Source organism: Eleutherodactylus coqui, chromosome 8, assembly GCF_035609145.1.
Source record: "Eleutherodactylus coqui strain aEleCoq1 chromosome 8, aEleCoq1.hap1, whole genome shotgun sequence".
NCBI classification, from domain to species: domain Eukaryota; kingdom Metazoa; phylum Chordata; class Amphibia; order Anura; family Eleutherodactylidae; genus Eleutherodactylus; species Eleutherodactylus coqui.
Window position 1 is genome coordinate 93,623,333 of NC_089844.1, and position 21,897 is coordinate 93,645,229.

Sequence of the window (21,897 nt, forward strand, 5' to 3'; positions counted from 1 at the left end):
TATTGATATATAATATGTATGGTTTGGGATTACAGGGCGCATACAGCGATGGTTTTGGTTGGCGTCTGTTTTGGGTTATTTTCTTTCATATGTATGACTTCATATAAGACCTCTGGGGGACATTCACATGGACGCAGAAATCCAAATCTTGCCTATGAATATCCCTAATGACTTATTACATTATCTACAAAATAAACATCCTTTTGATTGGCAATATGAGGGTATAAAATATCTGGGCAGAACAATAACCGCTATACATTAAAAAAAAAACCTTTACCAATACAATTTCTTATGTTGAAAGTATTACAGGAAGTTTCCCAAAGATTATCTAAATTTGAGATGATATGGATAAAAATTCCACCTTTTTATAAAAAAAAAAAAAAAGCTTTATTGCCAAAATTGTTGTACCTAATTTGTACTCTCCTTATTGAACTACCACAACATTTTTGTTATAGGCATGAACAGAATTCTATCTTAAATTGTCTGGGCACCACGTAAACCACGAATGGCCAGCCTTTTACTTACAAAGGACCTCCTAGATATTCAAAAGTAATATATACCTACACTTGTCTCTTAATTGGCCCCTTGGTAGACATCTGAGCACCAGAAACACTGGGTCCATATTGAGCATCACCTAGCTTCTCCTGTCCTGATTAAATCCTTATTTCTTTATGGCACCTTTCTCCATTGACTCAAACGTCTTTAAAGGTATGGAAAAAATGACCTGAATTGACAAAATCTCATAGCTCTCTCCCGAAAGAATACATGCTTCGGTATACCATCTGATATCTGAATATTTCAAGGAGGAGATCCTTAAGTATCTTTACACATTTATCACTGGAGGAATCTCTTGTCCCATTCGAGCAACTAAAATCTCAATACTATTTGACTCTGGTGGATCAGTACAAATACTTGCAAATCCAGCATTTCTTACTTGCACATAAACCTCTATTATTTCGATGTAGCTACATGATCGTGCTTGTTTCCAAAAAACATCCCCACTAAGAGAGTGGGATGGGGAGCTGAGCCATGAATTCAGCGACAAAGAATAGAAGCAAGCTTTTTCTCTGACTCATAAAGCACTGGTGTAATACCGTATACACGTAGAAATCACACTGAGATGGTATTATACACCAGTTCGTCTAGCCCAAATGTAACATAATTGTTGGAGACATTCTGGCGGCGGGGGATCATTACTGCATATAGTGGAACTGCCCTTTCCTGCATAGTATTGGGACTGTGTTTAGGCTATTAGCCTCTCTTGTTGGTTACACAGTCCAGAACTCTCCTTTCATGAATACTGGTTCCAATGCGGTTCTGCCACAGTATCAAATTCTGGCCTGCCAAGTGTTGATATTATCGACCTTGGTTATACTTGGACATTGGAAATATAGTCATCCCCAACATAGGAGAAACTGTCCCCCTAATCAACCAGACATATGTCTATGGAAAACTGCTTGCATCTTCGTGAAATTTCACTATATATGTAAAGCCTGGATGATCCTCCGGCTGATTGCTATATTTTTCTATCTTGGCTTCTATCAGTTGGTCGATAAATCTCAGGAGCGGTGTTTGTCATTTACTCTTATTTCACCTGGTGTTTGTTGCATATCTATCTCTCTCATTGTTTTTCTTCTTTTATTCCATAACCTACCTAATGGCCACTGAATGCTTTAACTGTATTTTTTATTGCACATTTATTAACGAATATATTGTAATTTATTTTGTGAAAAATTCCCAATAAATATTATTGAAACTGAAATCCATACTAATATAAATGCGAAAGTAACTCTGTTACCTTTTCACGGCTAAACCGCTGAAGCTATGACATTTGGCAGGGAGATGGCTTGCATCTTGAGGAAGGACATAGGCTACTATTTATCCCGAAAATTTATGCAACCAATCACAGCGTAGCTTTCATTTTACCTCAGCAGTATGACAAATGAACGCTGGGCTGTACAATACAAGACAGATTTTGCCCTACAACTTGAATGAAAGACACATTAACATGGATTGAGATTTCAAAGAAAATCTGTATTGCCCCTAGCAACCAATCACAGCGCAGCTTTAATTTTACCACAGCAGTATAAGAAATAGCAACCAATCACAGCGCAGCTTTCATTCTACCTCTGCTGTGTAAGAAATGGTTTCCTTTTGATCGTATTTCCTATCCATTTTTTTTGGTCGTCTTTTAACCCTTTGTAATCCACTGTCTGACGTCTTCCTACATTCTGATTGAAGGCTGTACAGCTCCAATGTTGCAAGACATCCGGCAGGGTATTCTTACTGTATATTACTGGCTGCTCTGTTGTCGGGGCCTCTCCAGCATGTCCCATACCACAGTACTGGCTCTAGCTTGCAGATAGCGCCATTGTATAATGATAGGAGAAAGCCCCCTAGGAAACCCTGAATCCAAAATCGGATTGCAAATGGTTAATATGATGCGCAGGCAGAAGTCAGATCCAGCACCTAGCTCTAGCAGAGCTAGAGCTGTAAAAATTACTAAGCCCCAAGAATCGGATGACCACACTGAGGCAAGAAGACCTCAACAACCTGAAAGACAAGCTGCTCTTAGAGCAGTAGAGACCCCGGAGCAGCCTCAGGCCCGGCAGACTTTAGATTATGATCATCGCGTGTCTCATAGAGCTACAGAGATGTTGGAGCAATCCCCGGTCCGACGAACTCTCGATGGTGAACATCGCGCGTTTCTCAGAGTTATGCAATAAAAAAATTAAAATAATAATAAAAAAATTCCACGTGGATGAAGTCGCGGGTAACAAGCTAGTATAGAAATATATATTTGCCTCACCCCCTTTCCAGTTGTGTCGCATAGCCCTTCTTAAATTCCTTCCCATGTGTATTGGATGCTCGCTGATCTACTTGACTTCTAACAGGTTCTTGTGGTTTCTGCCGTTTACCTTGGTATAATATAGCAGACTGCATTATTCTATCACAATCGAAAGAAACCTGACGGAATGGAATCGTGACGCCAGTGTGAACAGAGCCTAAATACGTTTGTTCTAGTAGACCTAAATGGCTAATATACTTCCGCAGTAGTATGTTTGCTTGTGTTTTTTGTTTTTCCCTTTTGATATCATTAGACCCTACAATCTAATTTGTCGCTTGTGTTTACACAGTTTTTCAGCAGTCTCTGTGGACAATCCGTACATCCGATCATTGTCACCATCATTCACCACTGTGTTCTGTGGCAGGTCCTTTCTTTGAAGTGCTTACCCCCCCCCCTCCCACCACTCACCCTTTTATTTTATTTAATGTTGAACTTCAAATAATGAGTGTTGCCTGCTGTCTCAACCAATGCTCTGCAAGTTGTGTAGCAGTGAAGGGGTTAAAACAATTGAGAGATTCTGATTTTAGGCCTAATATTCCTCTTTGGGCTTTATTGGGTTTTCAAAATTTGTCTATAACTGGGAGCACATTAAAACCCCCACGTGAAGAAGACTGGGGTGCTGGTAAAGGAGACTTTATATCCTGATGTCCCAACTCTTTGGGATGACATTTGGAGGTTTATTTTTTTTTATTTATTTTTGTTTTTCTTGAAGGCGACACTCACCCTACCGCACATTGGAGCCTGTGCGGCCCCCTGTCGTACCAAATGACTATGTACCCAGCCCCACACGTAACATGGCTCCCTCACAGCAACAGAGCCCTGTTAGAACAGCTTCAGTCAACCAGAGGAACCGCACATACAGGTATATGTAAGCCATAGAAGAGAATGGCATATTTGTAAATTCAACATTTGGGCTAAGCTTTCTTTTTATCTGGTGTTAGAGTTTCATCATGGCTTTCTGAGAGCAGTCACCTTTTTAACGTGGTCTATATTGTTGAGTGACTGCTCCAACTGCAAAGTGGCAACTAAGTAGATGGGTCCATCCGTTTTTATTTGTGCCCCACTATCTTGGCCGTAAGTTCTTAGTGGAACGCTTTCTTTTCCTAAAGAAACAAAAAGAAAAAGGACTTAATCACCTTTCCATGAACTCCTTCACTACTACAGAGCATCAGGAAGTTTTCTGGCCACTGCCTGTGCTTCAAGAAATGTTTTGTGACTGATGTTTTCTCATGTATTTTTGTGTGTTTTTATGTTGACCCTTTTAATACCTAATCCCATACAGATCTGTTCCTTTTTGGGGTCATTTTGTGTGTCTTGTTCCAAAAGCATGTAATTCCAGCGCTTTCCAATGTGTCATTTTGCTTATTCTCTTGTGCAGATATCTGTGCTTATTAGAACCATTAGCAGCGACTACATAACTACCAGGGTAAACAGGGTTACGGGACAAAGGTTGTAAGGGCTGATCCTGTCATTTCACGTGAACGCCAATAACTAGGGGTATCTTTACACTGAGCAACTATTGTTCCATTAGTCGCCCAGAAAAGTTGTTAGAAAGTGGGAACGATATTCAGATGAAGGCTTTGATATTGAGTGAGAATCATTCATAATTAGTTCAGGAGGAGAGAGAGACTGACTTACTGGAGGCAGAGGCGTTCACAACTTCCTCAAATATAAATGACTATGGGGGCGTTTAAGAAATTTTCAACTGGCGTTAAAAAGTTGCAAAATTTGAGACAAGGGCTGCTTGTGCAAAAATTTAGCAGCTTTTCAGCCTTTTGCGCCAGCCTCGCCACTTTTGGGGAAAATGGACGTGGCTTGGAAGGAGCGGGGCCGGCCAAACCGACAGATTTATGTATTACGCCAGTTTCTTGCGTACACACGCACGCCTGAATACTTGAAGAGGATTGCGCACCGTGCGACTGGGGAAATTCTACTAAGCCTGGCGTTGGAAATGCTGGACTTAGTGCATTTCCTCCTATATCTTTACACTGGCGACTTTTCATTAGCTGTTTGAGCTGAAATGAAATGAGTGACCCGGTTGGTGGCCTGTTTACATGGGAAAACTATAGTTCTCACTCGCTTGTTTGAGTGATTATTCATCTGATAGTCCTGTGTAAAGGTATCTTTTAATGTTAATACCTATTCACACACTTATTTCAATAGTCTAAAAGGTCAAGAGTATGTGGACATTCAGGCATCAGAATTGTACTAGGTGGTTGAGCACAAGTGAGGCCACTGGAGCCTATAGACCTTTCTATGTACACAGAGATCATCATGCTGAAGCAGAAGATGCACTTCTCCAATGTGTTGCTACAAATTTGGAAAGTTTTTAAGTTTTTGTTTGTAATCTCAGACTGCCTTGTGGCTGCTTGACCGTGGAAATCCAGCTTTTGGGGCTCCTGGTAAACAGTTGTGTGGTGACATTAAGGGTTATCGGCCAAAGTTGTGGCTGACTGTACATGTTAATTGCATGTGTGATGCTACAATACAGCCATTCATATATATGAGTGGCCATGTAATTGTAGGCAGAGGTCTGAACCACCTCACTAGGACTGCCATATGCCCTAAAGGAGAAATAGGTGACCGCTTATCTCGCACTGTTCTTTTAATAACCTACTCAACCAGCAAAATAGGAGATGTATGTTGGCTGGTGGAAAAAGCATGAGACACATGGGTAAAAAGAAAACGAAGTGAAAATGTCTAAAATGCATCATGTCTGTAGTTTCGACCTACTTGCAGGCTTTTTGCCCTGGTTATGCATTGTTTCTGAATGGATTACTTTAGTTTTGGATAGCTCGTCAAATGCATAAATGACCTACAAAAGAAAGATCAATAATGTTGACTTTATTCAAGTATGTCTATATTGACTGTGCTTTTACTTCTTGTAGCAGCAGTGGCAGTAGTGGCGGCAGCCACCCTAGTAGTCGGAGCAGTAGTCGAGAAAACAGTGGAAGTGGTAGTGTGGGTGTTCCAATTGCTGTCCCCACTCCATCTCCTCCAAGTGTCTTTCCAGGTAAGTCTTGGAAGATGTGCAGTCTTCTGCATTGTTTGGTACTGTAGTTCAAGGGATTCTTGCACCCAAAAGTGAAAATTCATTTCTTGGTTGGGTATGCTAAACACAACCTGGTACCTACAGTAATTCTTGCTGGCTTCCAGCGCATGATGGGTCACGTCATTGCTATTAATGTTTGGCACCCGCTGTTGGTTAACCAGACAAGTAGCACGTAGTTAAGACTGTTTTCTGTCATCGGGGATGTGCTAGGGAAAGTAGACCTCTATTGGATGCATCATTAGACATCGGCTAGCTTTTTAGTGTTTCCCAGGTGGGAAATCTTTTTGAAACCAGGTTTGTGAGCTAGTATATACTAGTCACCATGACATTTTCATATTTCAGTGGAATGATCCTTTCCAGTTCTACATACTAAAGAAGCAATAATATTGCTGCTTTCTGTCTTGTTGGCTTTGCTATCTTCACTACTGCTGGCTCTTTTATTCATTTTCATGGTTTTACTTTATTAATAATAACGTGTTTTTAATATTCATGTGTGTTTAAAGAAATAAACTAGTCTATTTATAATATCAAGGTATGTTTTGCCATAGAAGATTCCACCAGTCACATGAAATCATTCAAACCCCGCCACATCCTGACCTAGCCAATTAGATTTTCATCCCCATGCCACATTCAAGGTTCTGTCTTCGGTCTCCGTTGTAGGAATCGCTGTTTGCACAGAGTAGCTCTGGCAGCTGTATTTCCTATGATGCCTTGCCCAGGCATCCCTTTTTCTTCCGGTACGTTCAGCCAAAACGGCTACGTAACCTCCGGCCGGATGTTCCTACGCAGGTGTGAAACCGGCCTTATGCATGGGCAAGGCTAGAGCTACATGAGCCCTCTGGTGATGCGGCCAACGAGCCCAGTATAGCCCTCTGACGTCTCAACCTAATTGGAATGAATGTGGTCAATTTGTGGCTCACAAGTTAATAGGAACCTAAAAGATTTCTTGTGATTTATCTTGTTACAGCAACTTGCAAGCCACAATGCAACCAAATTCACTTCTGTTCGTGTGCGCTATCGACCGGCGTTTTTGCCCAAGTTGCCAAGTCTTATTATTTAATTTTGTGTACAAGAGTCGTAAAAGTTTTTCCTTTTTACTTTTATAAAGTTCCTTCATTGTTTTCTTTTAGTAGCTCAGTAAGACTATAACTGTAAGCTTCTTGGAACCTGAGAGTATTTACATTTGTTTCAAAAAGTTGTACTATGTGTTTTACTAAAACCGGCAGTTAATAATAATAATAATAATAATAATAATAATAATTATTCATTATTTAGCGGCAACATATTCCGCAGTGCTTACAAAATGGCGGTAACAGATACAAAAAAAAAAATTACAGAAACCATGGTGACATGTTTGCCGCCTAATGTGTAATTTTACCCCTAAATAAATGATATAGGGTAAATAGTCAGAGGAACCAGTTCTAGATTCTTCCTTATGGCAAAACAAACCTTAAAATGTGTACTTTTTCTCCCTTGCATGAATTTCATCTGGCTGTGAATGACGACAATACCTATTACTCTTTACTAAGTTCCTAACACTGAGCTTCATGAAAGCATTTCTAATCCCACCTAACATGCTTTCTGTATTAACGTCACATCTTCCTCTCTCCATGTAGCCCCTGCCGGCTCCGCTGGCACTCCTCCCATTCCTGTTACCTCCACTCCTGCCCCTGCCCCTCATACTCCTGCTGCTGCCCCTTCCTCCTCAACTACCCCAGATGCTGCTGCAGGAGCCCAACCCCCTGCTGATGGTTTCACCTCTCCAACTCCCCCTGCTGTATCCTCTGCTCCTTCTACAGGTGAGTGTGTGAATGTCTAACAGTGTGGGGGTGCAGTGAAGCACACAACTAATCTGTCAACTTTGCCGTAACATTGCAAGAACGCACATTTGCATGCATGAATGTGTTTACACAATGAATTATTGCCTTTGCTTCAGAAATGCATAATACTTCTGTCTTATCTCTCTCTTGCTTTTCTTACTGTAGAAATAGTTTTCTGGTAATGCTGTAGGTACAGAAATTGCATATGATTAAAGAATAAATCAACAAGCGCAAATAGAACCTTAAAAAAAAAAAAAAAAAAAAGCTAAATGTCATTTGAGATTGATTTGGTACAATTGTTTACTTATCATAACAATTGTATAAAAGTTATATGCTGCTTAGCAAATAAAAAAGGTACCATTAAAAAAGGACATGTTGCACAATTTTTTTCACGCTGTCGAACATCGTGTGAAAAAGTACACTCATGTGAATGAATCTGTTGAAATTAAGGCTTACCTCACACGAGCGTATGTTTGCAGCGTATTACTCAGGCTCTGTATGCCCATTTGATACACGGTAACTCGCAGGCAATCAATTACATTTCATTACGCAGTTCTGCTCAGATTAGCGTGTTGGAGGTGTGTATTATGCGAGCGCAGAATAGAACGCAGCCTGTTCTATTTTGCTACATATATACGCGAAATGAAATGAAGTGAAAGAAAAATGGTTTAAGACACGACGACTCCAAAAATGGTGATGGTGGTACCATATAAGACTATCTATGGTGAAAGCCCTCACTCTCTGACTAGCCACTAATTCTCTAACTTTCCGATGTCGTACAAACATGAAATTTAGCAGGAGCATTCTTTTGGTCCTAAATAGGAAAAGTAAAGCGGTCACAACTCGAAAGTAAGTGCACCTCTATGTAAAGTAACTTCTCAGTGTCGTACAAGTATGACATTTGGTGCGAGCATTCTTTAGGTCCTAAATGAGGAGAATGGGAGGGGTAGCATATTCTGCAGAGGGACATCAGTTCATGCAGCCTGAGGAGAATCTACCGCTCCTCTACGTGTATACATATTTTATTCCTTGGTTACTCTAAAGTAGCCTTGACTTCAGAAAAATTTCCATGCAAACAGCACGTAAACATCTGTATCAAATTAACTTGGACGGGGCGGGGTATATCAGCTAGTTTTATTATATGGGGAGTATAACCAGCAGAAAAACGCGTTTCGGGGGGGGGGGGGGACCTCTCCTTCTGGTGGGGCATAACATGCTGGATGGCTACGGTGAGTATTTATGTTGCCATACAGGCACAGCCAATAAGGAAACTATAGGGAGAGAACCATAGCCATCCAGTATGTTTATATTACGTAAGGGCGGTGGGTATACGCATCATCGGTAAGCGACTTCATGGGAAATATAAACAGAGCTTGAAAACAATTAAGTCATCGCTTCCTGGAGGTGGGATTTATGAATCTCATAACCAGGAAGTAATCTTTTGTGGGCAGCCGAGAACTGCAAGAAGTGCAGTCAAAGCTCCAGAGGCCAGCGGGAGGGACCTGACCCGAGCCTGCTAGGTAAGAGTAATCAGACATCCCCTGAAAATAAGACCTAGTGCCTCTTTTGAGGCAAGAATGACTATGAGACAGGGTCTTATTATGGGGGAAACGCGGTACAAACTCATTGCGGTATTGTATCTGAGCAAGGCCAGGATACAAATTTAGAAATCCTGTAAAGTTCTAGCATTTGTCAGTGGGATAGTCCGCCATGTAGAGAGGCCCATCGTTTGTTTCAGTAATAAAAAAAAAATCTTATCTTAAGCCCTTAGTGACATCTCCGTTGGGTGGCTTGATAGACCGCCTGTCAAAAAGCAGTCATTACGTCATATTGCTGGAGCGATCAAAGCATCGCTGGTTGTAGTCCTCTAGGAGGACTAAAAGAAAATGTAAAAATAAGAACGAAAAAGGTTTTATTTAAAAAAAAAAAGGAATAAAAATTCAAAACATCCCCCATTTGCTATATTTTCAGTAAAAAAAATCAAAATAATAAACCAAAAATACATATTTGGTATCGCTGCGTCCATAAAAGATCGATGTATCAAAGTAATCCAGGAAAAAAAATGTAATAAAAAGCGATCAAAAAGTCAATTGTATGCGAAAATGGTACCAACAGAAATGACAGGACGTACTGCACAAAATAAGCCCTCACTCAACTATGTCGACCGAAAAATAAAAAAGTTATTGTGCGCAGAAAATAAACAAAAAAATAATTTAAAAAATTTAAATATCTAAAAAAATAAAAACAAGAAAAACTATGTTTGGTATCGTAGTAATCGTACTGACCCATAGAATAAAGTTTATCGGGTAATGTTTGTTGCAGTTTGTGCGCTGTGGAAACAGGGCGCAACGAAAGATGGTGGAATGTCGGGTTTTTTTCCATTTCTCTCCACAACTTTTTAAAAAGTTTTTCAGTGCATTATATGGTACAATAAATAGCACCACTGAAAAATACAACTCGTCCCACAAAAAACAAGCCTTCATACAGCAACATCGATGGATAAATAAAGGAGTTACGATTTTTTTAGAAGGGAGAAGGAAAAAACGAAAATGGGAAAAAGCAAAAAAGCTCCGTCACTAAGGGGTTAACACTGTTCAACGCTAAAAGCAGTCTGGTTTTCAAGAGGGCTCATCTGTCACAAAAATGTTGAATTTACACTGTGTCCATTTTGCATAGATCAAATGTATCCATAGGCCATATGCTAGTTTTTTGCCTACCAGTGTGAGCACTTCTTTTTCCAGGCTATATTCACATTTTTAGAGCAGTGTTTAATTTACCATGGAATGTATAAAAAATGTGTTAGAAATTTTTTTGTGTGATTCAGTTGGAAAAAAAACCCCATAACTGCATTGTTGTTTTTAGGCCTCATGTCCACGGGCAAAAGAAGAATTAAAATCCGCAGCGGATTTTAACTCTTCTCCTGCCCGCGGATCCACACCCCATAGGGATGCATTGACCACCCGCGGGTAGATAAATACCTGCGGATGGTCAATAAAAGTGATTTTTAAAAAAAAATGGAGCATGAAAAAATCTGGACCATGCTCCATTTTCTTGCGGGTCTCCCGCGGGCTTCTATTGAAGCCGCCCGGATCAGCGGGAGACAAAAATCGGGATTTGCTCACCCGCTCCGGTTCTTCTCTTCGCCGCAGCGTCATCTTCTCTACGTCGCGGACGGATCTTTTTTTCTTTCGGGCCGGCGCATGCGCAGGGCACGTCACCGACGTCATCCTGCGCACCCGCCGAGCCGAAGAAAGAAGATCCGGCCGCGACGGAGAGAAGATGACGCCGCGGCGAAAAAGAGATCCGGAGCGGGCGGGAGGTAAGTTTATTCTTATTTATTCTCATTTTCAGCGCTCATGTGCGCGGGGCAGGAGGGACCCGCTGCGGATTCTCCATGGAGAATCCGGAGCGGGCCTGATTTTCCCCGTGGACATGAGGCCTTAAGGTTTAGCTTTTACAGCATTCACTGTGCAGTATAAATGATGTCATGTGATTCTGCGAGTCAGTAAGCTTACAGTCATAACATTTATTTAGTTTTTGTTGTCCTACTATTTTTATTAACAGTAAATAGCAAAAAATAACGTTCATGCCTCTCTTTTGAGACCCATAACTTTTTTTCTTATTTTTCCCATCAGTGGAGCTTTGTGGGGGCTTGTGTTTTTGTAGGACGAGTTGTAGTTTTTATTAGTACGATTTTGGAGCACTAATAGTACCCATATTTTGGGGAGAAGCGTTGACCAGAATGTTGTGTTTTATTATATATCTTTATGACTTTCGCTGTGCAGTATAATTTAATGTGAAATGTTAATAGCTCAGACTTGCGGAAATGGCGATTCCAAGTATGGTTTACTTGTAGTCAGACTTTTTCAATAAATGGGGGGGTGGGGGTGGAACTTTTTATGTTTTTAAAAAATGTTATTTTTTTTTACTATAGTCCTACTAGGGACCTGAACATGTGATTGCTTGATTGCTTGTATGGTCCGCTGCTAAAGCAACAGAAAAACCCGCCGTTTAATTTAAACTTATTTTACTTCCTACAGAGTTGTGGCCTGTGCCCCATTATACCATCTAAGGGTAAACGTTCTACTTGCATTTTGAAGTGACACCATACATTAAATGTTAGCTCTGTAATCTCACATAAGCATCTACTGTTCAGAAAGGGTATGCCATGTGGAGAATGGATACAAGTTTGTCACATCCACATCATGCTAGAGTTTAACAAGGACATTCTATAATCTAAAGCTCTTAGACATCAGTGGAAAGCATTCTGTCCATTTAAAATGTTTCTGAAAAGGATGATTGCTAAGACTCTGTTTACAAAGAATTCAGTTTCTGTTCCCTCATGGGAAATTAATGCAAGCCAGATACAAATAGGTCATATTTACCAACACGAATGGGGCCTGGTGGAATGGCACAAACGGCACCCCTTGACTATAAGGAGATCATCCATCGGGTTTCCATCATTTCACTGGGAAAAATAACACAACATGCTGCGCTGTTTTCTTCTGGCGTTTTTAACAGAGGCTTCTTCAGGTGTGAACAGAGTCTTAGTTCTGTTCCTAAATTTTGGAGCAGAACTGTGACCTATGGTAATCTAAAGTTTGGACTTAAGAGTAAAAGGGACAGAGTGTTTAGAATCGCTGGAAGCTATTGAATCCTCCATAAATAGGTGTTTGCTTAGTTTGGGTTCTGCCGTCCGTGCAGTTAGCGTGTTGTACTAGCGTTCAAAATCCCTCTTTATTTTATCAATTATATGTAGTCAATTAACCTTTTTTTTCTGTTCTCCAGCTCATCCTGCTCAGTTCTACAGTATGAACAGACCAGTGTCTCGGCATACTCCACCATCCATAGGAGGCTCTCTTCCATATCGGCGTCCTCCATCAATGACCTCACAGCCAAGCCTTCAAAACCAGATTAATGGAGGGCCTTTTTATAGCCAAAATCCAGGTACGGAGGTGTCTTTAATGTTGCTGCTAGGGGAACTGAGTCTGTTTTGTAAATACCTGTTAATCAAAGTTTATGCATTAATATTTTGATGGCAGTTTTGTTCTTTTTTTCTTTAGTGGAACATTTAAATTGTAGCATTTCTTCTTTTTTTCTTTGTGTCATCATGGTGACAAGTAATGCTGCAGCAATGTGCAGAAGAGTTTAACTATGTTTTTAATTTTTCTCTAATGAGGAAAACTCTACTTTGATCCTTGGTTGTGGCTTGAACTTTAGGCTATATTTACACGGCGTTTCACATTTCATTTGGGAGTTCTGTTCCAGGGCTCTGTCTGGATTTACCAAAATGGCGTCCAGAAGGAACCCTAAACGGAGAACTACAAGCTGCTATTGGTAAAACAGAGGCCAAGGATTCTAGCTTTGGTCCCTGTTTTAGCAGATTTCTTATGCTATTTCTGGTTAAAATGCCAGGCGAGCAGAAAGCTGCTAAAACGGAGACCAAAGTTTGTAACTTTTGTTTCCATTTTAATAATGGTACCTATTTTGTTGGGACAAAGTTTTTAGTGATTTGTATTAAGCCCTGGGACAGAACCCCCAAATGGGGTGTGAAATGCTGTGTAAATGTAGCCTCACCCATAGTTCGAAATATTCTATAGGTAGAGGAGGCGGTGTTGTGGGATTTCCCAAAGAATTGCTTTTATTTGATTTATTTATAAGGCTAGATCTTTTTGTTCAGCAATGAAAGTGGAATTGCAATGCTGGGAGAAAGTCCTGCTATGAAATACAGCATTTAACCCCTTTAGTGGCACGCCCAGAAAATTTCCTTGATTTTGCTAAAATTATGAATTGTTTTATTTTTCAAATTTGTTATAATGTATTCTTTCATTACAAAAACATGTTGCAATGTGATTGTTGCATTCCTTAATAAATACCTGCCAGATTAAATTGCATTGTTGACTCCTGTAAAAAAAAAACCTGCCCTGTGATGTGTGACTTGGTAATCATAAACCTGCCACTGAAGGGGTTAATAGTAAATGTCACCTGTTACCATGTGGATTAACCAATTAAACATGAGTGCCTTCAGTGATGTAATACCAATAATAAGCACACACCTAAGTCACTTTTTTTCTTGATATGTTCATATGACTTTATTTGTAAACACAAGTAATTGTGATAAACTTTCAGAGCCCTCAAAGGGGTTATCCAGGTAGCACCTGCCGGAATACATCGGGGTTGGAGTGAAAGCGCTGCACTGACCCTTGTGTGGTGACCAGCGCTCGTAATTGCAGGCACAGCTGTCATTGAAATCAGTGGGCCCCCAGCCTGCAATTACAAGCACCAGCCACTGCACAGGGGTTGGAGCAGCACTTTCACTTCGACCTTGGTATTTCTCAGCAGGCACTGCCTGGATAACCCCTTTTAATCATTTTTATTGATTTTTTTTGGTCACATGGCCTGATGCAATGGTGCACTTAGGAGAGGTTTCTAGTTGCCTGGAAGCCCCAGGTTGGGAAAGGTGTTGCCTTATAAGCGGCGGGCTGTCGCCACACTCTGTCCCGATGTCCGCTTTGTAAGATGCATTTTCACTGACTTGCCAGTGATGGAGTGTCGCTCCTCCGCTGCAGCAGCATGTAAGCATGCTATGGAGTGCAAGTCATGTTTTCGTTCTGTGGAAGCACAAGAAGATCATTCATTCCTATGCTTTTACTGTCGCTAATTAACCGGTCATGGAGGGAGGGGAAAGGAGTGACACAGAGAGAGCGGAAGGGCACAACCAGAATGTACAAGGACCATGTGTTCCCACCCTATATGACACATTGTCTCTGCTGCCTACTAGCTCAGTTCTGCCTCAACAGATTTCCCATCAGGCCATTTTAGAGGTACATAATAAGAAATAAAAGGCATGGGATTATATGAGGCACATAAAGGTACAAATTAAAGTACCTCAGTGTGCCTTACATTAGTAAGTCGGGAGGGGTATCATCACTCCTTAAGGAGAGCACCTAGGAGGTGAGTGAGGAGACATAAGGCCATGCATGCTTCTCTGGGAAATGTATGCAAATAGAGAAGATGGAACAACACCTCTGCAGCGCCACCTATTGGATGGTAGCATTCCTGCAAATCAATGTCCGACCTTTTATAACAGGTCTTTAAAATAATGATTTGGGAATTGAAAACCAAGTAGGACTTAGAATAGGGTCAAACTGCATGTGGGCAAAACCCCAGCTAACTGCTGCAGCCAGCGACCAGCCAATGCTGCTCATTTACCAATAATCTTCCTGTCATTGACCGCAGTGAGTTAGACAGGGTTTTGGCTATACGTGGTTTGCCGCAGCATAGGACCCATACCCTTGTACGAGGCATTAGGAGTTACTAATTAAAAGTATATTTTTGACTTGGTTTAAAAAGTAACGGTATATTCACACATACCGTGTTTCCCTGACCAGTGTCTTATATTAATTTTTGTTCAAAAAGGTTTTTTTTTTTTTACATGTATAGCTGCCTGGACACTATTTAAATTGACTTTTTAAATTAACTGTTAGCAGGGCTTAATTTCGGAGTAGGGCTTATATTTCAAGCATCCTCAAAAAGCCTTAAAAATCATTTTGCATCCTTAAAAATTCTGGAAAATCATGCTGTCTTATTTTCAGGTTATGTCTTATTTTCAGGGGAACAGGGTAACAGTCTTTATTACTTTATTGTGGAATGTCTACAAAGTGTAGCAGTTTTGTTAAAAAAGAAAGAAAAAACAAAAAGCAGTTTTGCAATAATCATGACAGTAAATGACAATACGACTGCTAAATAGGAATATACCTTAAGTATTTGAACCCCCCCGCCCCCTTCCACTTTAAAAATCCCAAGTTTGCCCCTATGATGTTGGCAGGTTTTATGCCAATTACTAGAGGACAGAACATGGACTGACTGCTGAAAACCTTCTAGTTACTGTCCTGCTTCAGATTCTCTACTAGGCATTTGTGCATTTCCTCATATGCTGTAGAAACCTGAAAGGAAATTGGCGCCAATTAATATTTAGCATGTTTTCACTATTTCTGGGAGCAAGGACCTCTTTACATTACCTGGTTACACCAGTTACCCATTATCTGTCCAGACCCCGGAGTTAGGAGCATTTGTAAAATGTATCAGACATTTGGATGCCTTTTGTTACATTGTCAGCAATTAGTGGTATACAAACAATATCCATGTTGACACTTGACATTAGTCATAGCCTTAGGTGATGGAGTATCAGCTAAGGTGTCCCCATTTGTTAGTTCTCAAGTCATTACCTAGATGTCTAAACAAGTTCTAGTTTACCCAAAATATCATTCATTTACTTGACATTTTAAATTAATATAAATTGTGTATAAAGCCGCTTTCCCCGTGATATTACTCCATGCCGTTGATGTTGCACGGGAGATGCTCTTAGTTCCCCCATGTAAACTATCTACCAAAGTTACAGGATTTCTATCCACATTTTGTATACAGGTATATAGTAGTTAGACTGGGTAACGGAGCCAGCACTCTGAGTGTAAAACATTTGTTAGTAGCGTTTGATTTGTAGCTTTTCTTCATCTATTGAGATTATATACATGCATTTATGAAGTTCTATACAGCAGCCTATGGAGAAAGAAACCCGAAGAAACACCATTCCTATAGCAATACTGTGTTTTGCTAAAAATGCCACTGACCCCAAAAAGTCTACAAAAAAGGCCAAAACCACAATGCTATGTAGGCATTCTCACAGTTCACTATGGACTTTACGGTAACATCTGGCCGCAGTGCGCCTATAAATGCTACAGAAGACCTCCATACAATGTAATGCCAGCCTCCGAGTTCCAGGGGGGGGCACTACAGGAAGCGGTTTTCCTTTTTTACTAGTGGCCTTCTCTATGAGCACTTTCACAGAGCACAATGCAGAGCTCATTTGGTTATACAGGTAATGTATTTTTGAACTGTGCAGACTTGTCAGTATACACTGCTTAAAATGTATGTTTTACATGTCTGATGTCATTGTGAATGCTGTCTTGTTGAAGAAGTTGCTTAATAAAATTATAAGAAAAATAATCACATGATCGGGTACTAGAGGATATCTTTAAAATTATTACAGTTAATGAAATACCCAGGTTAATACCTACATAGATGAATGTATAAAGTCAGGGTGGATAACGGGAGTACACACTCCTCAGGCAGCATGATGTGATGGCATATTATTTTTAAATGGGTTTGTAAGCAAAAAAGTTGTATTTTTCCCTCCCTCCTCTTTTTATGTTTTATTTTTTTTTTAACTACTTTTTTTACTACTCTAAATTGTTTGAGTAGTAAAAAAAACAAACAGTCATGCGCGGATGTTGATCTTTATAGCCAACTATGAATGCCGGCTACTGAACTAGCGTATTCTACTGTCTTGCGTTCAAGGGGTCGTCCTATCGTTGGGCAGCATATTTGTTGTAGGCATCATAAGAAATTAGCAATATTTGTGATTTACATGCTGTTACAGAAACACAACACTAACTTCTATTCTCCATATGTAATTAGTCACCCAGGTTTAGTATTTGTTTCTTTTCACCCATTTTACTGACTCAGTACCCTGTTTATCAAACCCGACGAGCTGCGGGAAATTTGAGCATTGCGTCCACAGTACAGGAGCAAAAAAATACCCGTTATTACACCCGTCGGAAAACTGCCTTAGTTAGTGCATTATATTAGCTTTAGGCCACTCTCGCACAGCTTCCATTGATTTCAATGGGGCGGCTTAGACGAGTGTTTTCACCGCAATTGGATTCCGTGAGAGTGCAGGAAGAAGTGATTTTTCCATAGCATGTAACGAACAGTATCTGTGGTACGGACACCGACCGCGGATTCTGCAATCCTGTAAATATGTGAACTGGCTAATTTCAGAAAATATGAGTATTTGGGGATTAATTAGATTTTTCCTTTTTATTTTTTTTAAATTAAAACCTGTAATTTTGATTTTATTTAAAAATTGTGAATTAAATGGCTAACAGAGAAGCAAAATGTTAAAGAGAAAAAAAAAATCCGGAAAGTGAAAAAGTTGAACAGCAGGTATACTGTAAGTAAATGTCATCTGATTTTCAACAGCAGGTGAATGGTAAATATTGTGTAATCCATACAGTGAATATGCCATCCAACGGTGGGACGACCTCTAACTGGATCAGGAAATGTCCAGGGTCCGTGAACCATGCTTGACTGAACTTAAGAATAAGAATAACCTTGCATTGTGCCATATCTTGCTGAGATGTCATGTACTGCTGTCTTCCTCTTTCTTCTCTGATCCCGTGTTTCTGTCTGACAGCTTGTGTCATGATCTCTCCTCATTTACATCTCCCTCATTTGACAAATGCCTATGTGTTCTCTGATAAATACAATGTGTCTTTTTAACTTGCAGCATAGTTTTTTATATTTCAGTTTTTTAAAGTTTTAATCCTAAATATGCCAAGTTGAATATTGCTGTAAAACATATTCTGGATTTGGGATGCACTGTCTTAGGTCCTTCCTGTAATATTTGGAATTATGTGTCTTATTTGTGCCAAACACAGGGGAAATAGTCTGCTCCCTTAAATGTTTATCTTACAGAGGTAGCATGCTCTCTGTACACGGGGAAGGGAATTAAAATCTTAATTGGTTCTAGGGCATGCTATCCCATCAATGAATGCAATGTTCTTTCCTCACCTTGCCTGTGCTGCATGTGTACTGAAATATATGTTATGTATGAATATGTGTTATATGCACACCAATTCAATTCATGGACCCTGCTAACTAATGTTTTTTAATATCTAGATTTGTCAATCCTTTCATCTCCGAAGGCTAGAAATGGGCTTCACAAAAGTAGTTACCATTTCTAGATGGCTTAAAGGGACTCTGTCACCGGGTTTATGAAGTTTGACCCAGAGCTGAGCTGATTGTCAAGGAGGCGGACCACACTGGCTTCTTCCTGCCCACAATATACAGAGTCCGAGATCTCTCCCTGTATACCGGAAGGGGAGAAAGCTGTCAGTCCACATGATGCGGGCAGAGAGAAGTCAGCACGGCCCGTCTCCACGACTCTGAGCTCCGCTTTGAGTCAAACTTCATAAACCTGTTGACAGAATTCCTTTAAGCAGTCCTTTAATCCTACTGTTGTACCTATTCCTATATCCAGTGTATGATACATGGGTGCTTCACTGTAGATCTACGTACTTTGGCTGTGAATAGAGGTTTTGTTATTTTTGTAGCAAGCTTTTAAACACTGCGCAACACAAACTTGTGTGCCGCAGCGCAGTTACCTGGTAGCTGGAACACTATGTGAATATTACTCGTCTTTCTTTTGATTTCTGCAAAGACAGTTTTATTAGGTAAAAGTGGCAACTTGTAGTTTGGAAGGGCCTCTGCTTAAGTGACAGTGTTCTTTATGTCAATATCTCCCCGCAGAAACGCTCTCATTGGCAGTTAATGCTTGATGAAATAAAGACTTTAGGTGATGAAGATTTTGCTGGCTTTGTTGAAAGTGTACTTTCGATTCTAAGTAGCTTTCCATAAATCTAGTGAATATAAGAAACTTTATTTTATTAGAGAAAAATGCCTGTTTTTTCCACTTATAAGACACTTCTCCTATCTACTGCACAGATCATTCACTCAGGTCATTTCTAAAACCAGTCTTCAGAGAGGATGTGTGTTTTCATGTTCACTGAGAGATCAGATTACAGTTGCCCATAAAAGCGTAGGGAGAGGAAGCAAGAGACTAGCTGCTATGATGTCTCCCATACATGGCACACAGAAGAGATCATGCTCTATCTGTCTGTAGCACACCTTCAGAAGCAGCAGCATGACATTATACAGCAGTAATGAGCAGTGTAGATGTGAATCAAGCTTTGGAATGAGGGAAAACTTACTGGAGCCTTTAGTAGCATTGTCTCTGTGTGTCTCTCTGCTCTCCCTTCCCCTTTCGATAAACATCTACAGGAAACTTCATTTTGATCTCTTGGTGAAGCTGGAAAGCCATATGCTTACTAGAGGCAGATTTTGTTAGCAAATTTGGAATTTACTATTAAAATATAGAGTGGTTTATAATCTGAGGTACTCTTTAAATAGACATAATATTGTAATATATCAAACATTTGTTCAACTCCTGGCAGGATGTCTGGGGAGAGCTGAAGATGATAGACTATTATGCAAGTTTTTGGGCCAGTTTTAGCTGTTGCAAGTTAAGCAGTCGGTAGCAGAAGTTGCTTTGTGCTTTAGTGTGCACTTTAGCTATTTTTGATTTTACTGGAAAGTACACTTTAAATGTCCTTTTCAGTCTCCATGGCAGTGTGGAGCCGAGTTAAAAAGGTTACTATTTGCTCTCTTTGACTCGACCCAATACAATAATCAGGTCATGAATGACCATATACTGAAGTGCTTCATTATCATACAAGATGATTATTTGTAAAGTTGGAAAATCTCCTTGCAATAACCCGGTCTTTCCGTTTTCCATAGATCGTAAGACCTCCTACCCTTGTTATGACTACCTTATTTCTGTCTGGTTATAGCCACCCATACGCATTAGATTAATACTGAAGAAATCCAAATACTTTTAGCAGGATTCCATTAATGATCCAATGTGTATAGGGGTCTTCACTAGATCCGCTTGCTCAAAGCACCACTTTACCACTTTGTCGTTGTTGTCACTTGTGCCCTGTGAAGATTTTTCCTTGCCAACCACAGTCCTTAGGAGTGTTTTGACGTAGAACCCTGCATGCTGACTGCTCCACTATTACTATTCGTTGATCTTTCCCATACTGCTCCTTCTCTCTTGCTATTCTGCTGTCACGCCAATTTTTATTTTTCAGTAAGGCAAAATAGAAATGGTCTGAGATATGAAACAGGTGGACAGATCCTTAATAGCAAAGCCGATACCATTGTAGTAGTGGCGGATGGGCCCCTAGCTTATTGGAGTGGCTAATGCGTATTAGGATTTAACATGAACCCCACCCACCCAGTTTATTATAGTCTTGCAATGGCAAAGTGTAAAATAATCTATTACACAGACTTTTCATGCTATTGTTTTTTTATATGTAACTTTCCATGGGTTTTTATTTCAATGCCTACTAGTGAAGTTCACACACTGTCCACAGTTACTTCAAACTTTTTTCATATCATTGCCGCTGATGTTCCAACAGACTTTGCTACTAAATGTTACTTTGGGCTTGATTCACTGATACGCTGTATAGAGTCATCGGTTCACAATAACATTTAGAAGCAATGTAGCCATTTCTGGTCATTTTGCTATTATGGTTTCAGTGGATTACTTTGTGTATCTTTAAAACATCTGACACCTTCATGCATTTCTTGTCAGTGAATCAATCTCAGATTGATATATAGATCTGTACACTTTTTTTTAACAATTCCCTTTCTTGTTTTCCTTCATTTTAGGGTATCCATCCACTACATTCTACATTTTCTGTCTGGCTTCTAAGTCTTGCTTCTACCGTTGTTAACCCCTCTTTAGATCTCCGAATTCTCTAATATTACTCTAACTTTCTGGCTCACAGATAGACCACCTGTTCTTTTCTGTGGAATGCTTGTCAGACTGGTAAACAAAAGGGACATGAAGCAGCCAGCAATTGCAAGAAATGTGAGGGTGAAAAAAGTGCTAGGTCAGTACGATTTATTGACCAGTCATATAAAATACCAGTGTGATCGAAAATAAGTTAAAGCTTTATAAGTTTTATGTCACTGATTTCTTTACTGGTGAAAACATAACCCTAAAAATAAACCTAAAGAATGACCAAATGCTTATGCAGCGAGTTTAGCACATGATACAGGATATGTGTGACCATATCCGCCTGTGTAGGAGTTCCACTACGCCAGCTGAACCAACCAAGAAGAGACAGCTGCCTCTGCATGTGGAAATTGCAGATTTACTTTTGAGAACCTTCAGTCCACAATTAATGAAATTCTAAAGCCTGTTGACAATAAGCCCTGGGATTGTTAGATTTCATTTGGTCGAGCTTCGGAATGTCTATTGAGGCACAGTATCATGATAGTGTAGCTGATGTCAACGAAGAGAAAAGTTTGGATGTTTTTAAAGGGTAACTAAACTTTTTACAAACTTCTGACATGTCCTAGACTTCCTATGGAGCCTGTACATTGCACTGAAAGAGCTGAGCGGCCACAGCGCTCGGATGAGTTCTTCTGCCCATTACTTTAGCGATCGGTAGACCTCCGCCGATCCAAACTTCTGACATGTCACTAGG

The 21,897-nt window shown here is 40.1% G+C and overlaps 1 protein-coding gene across 15 annotated transcripts in view; it reads left to right on the forward strand.

Annotated features, from left to right (window-relative positions):
• ABI2 (abl interactor 2) overlaps positions 1-21,897 on the forward strand; it is a 110,258-nt gene that overhangs the window by 57,983 nt on the left and 30,378 nt on the right. For 2 of the 15 annotated variants that reach the window (XM_066576054.1, XM_066576056.1), the window contains 4 exons: positions 3,561-3,710; positions 5,740-5,861; positions 7,517-7,699; positions 12,509-12,667. In XM_066576054.1, coding sequence (XP_066432151.1) covers positions 3,561-3,710; positions 5,740-5,861; positions 7,517-7,699; positions 12,509-12,667 — 614 coding nt within the window. Of the gene's footprint in view, positions 1-3,560; positions 3,711-5,736; positions 5,862-7,516; positions 7,700-12,508; positions 12,668-21,897 lie in introns of all 15 variants that reach the window. The other 13 variants (XM_066576053.1, XM_066576055.1, XM_066576057.1 and 10 more) reach the window with 7 other exon arrangements.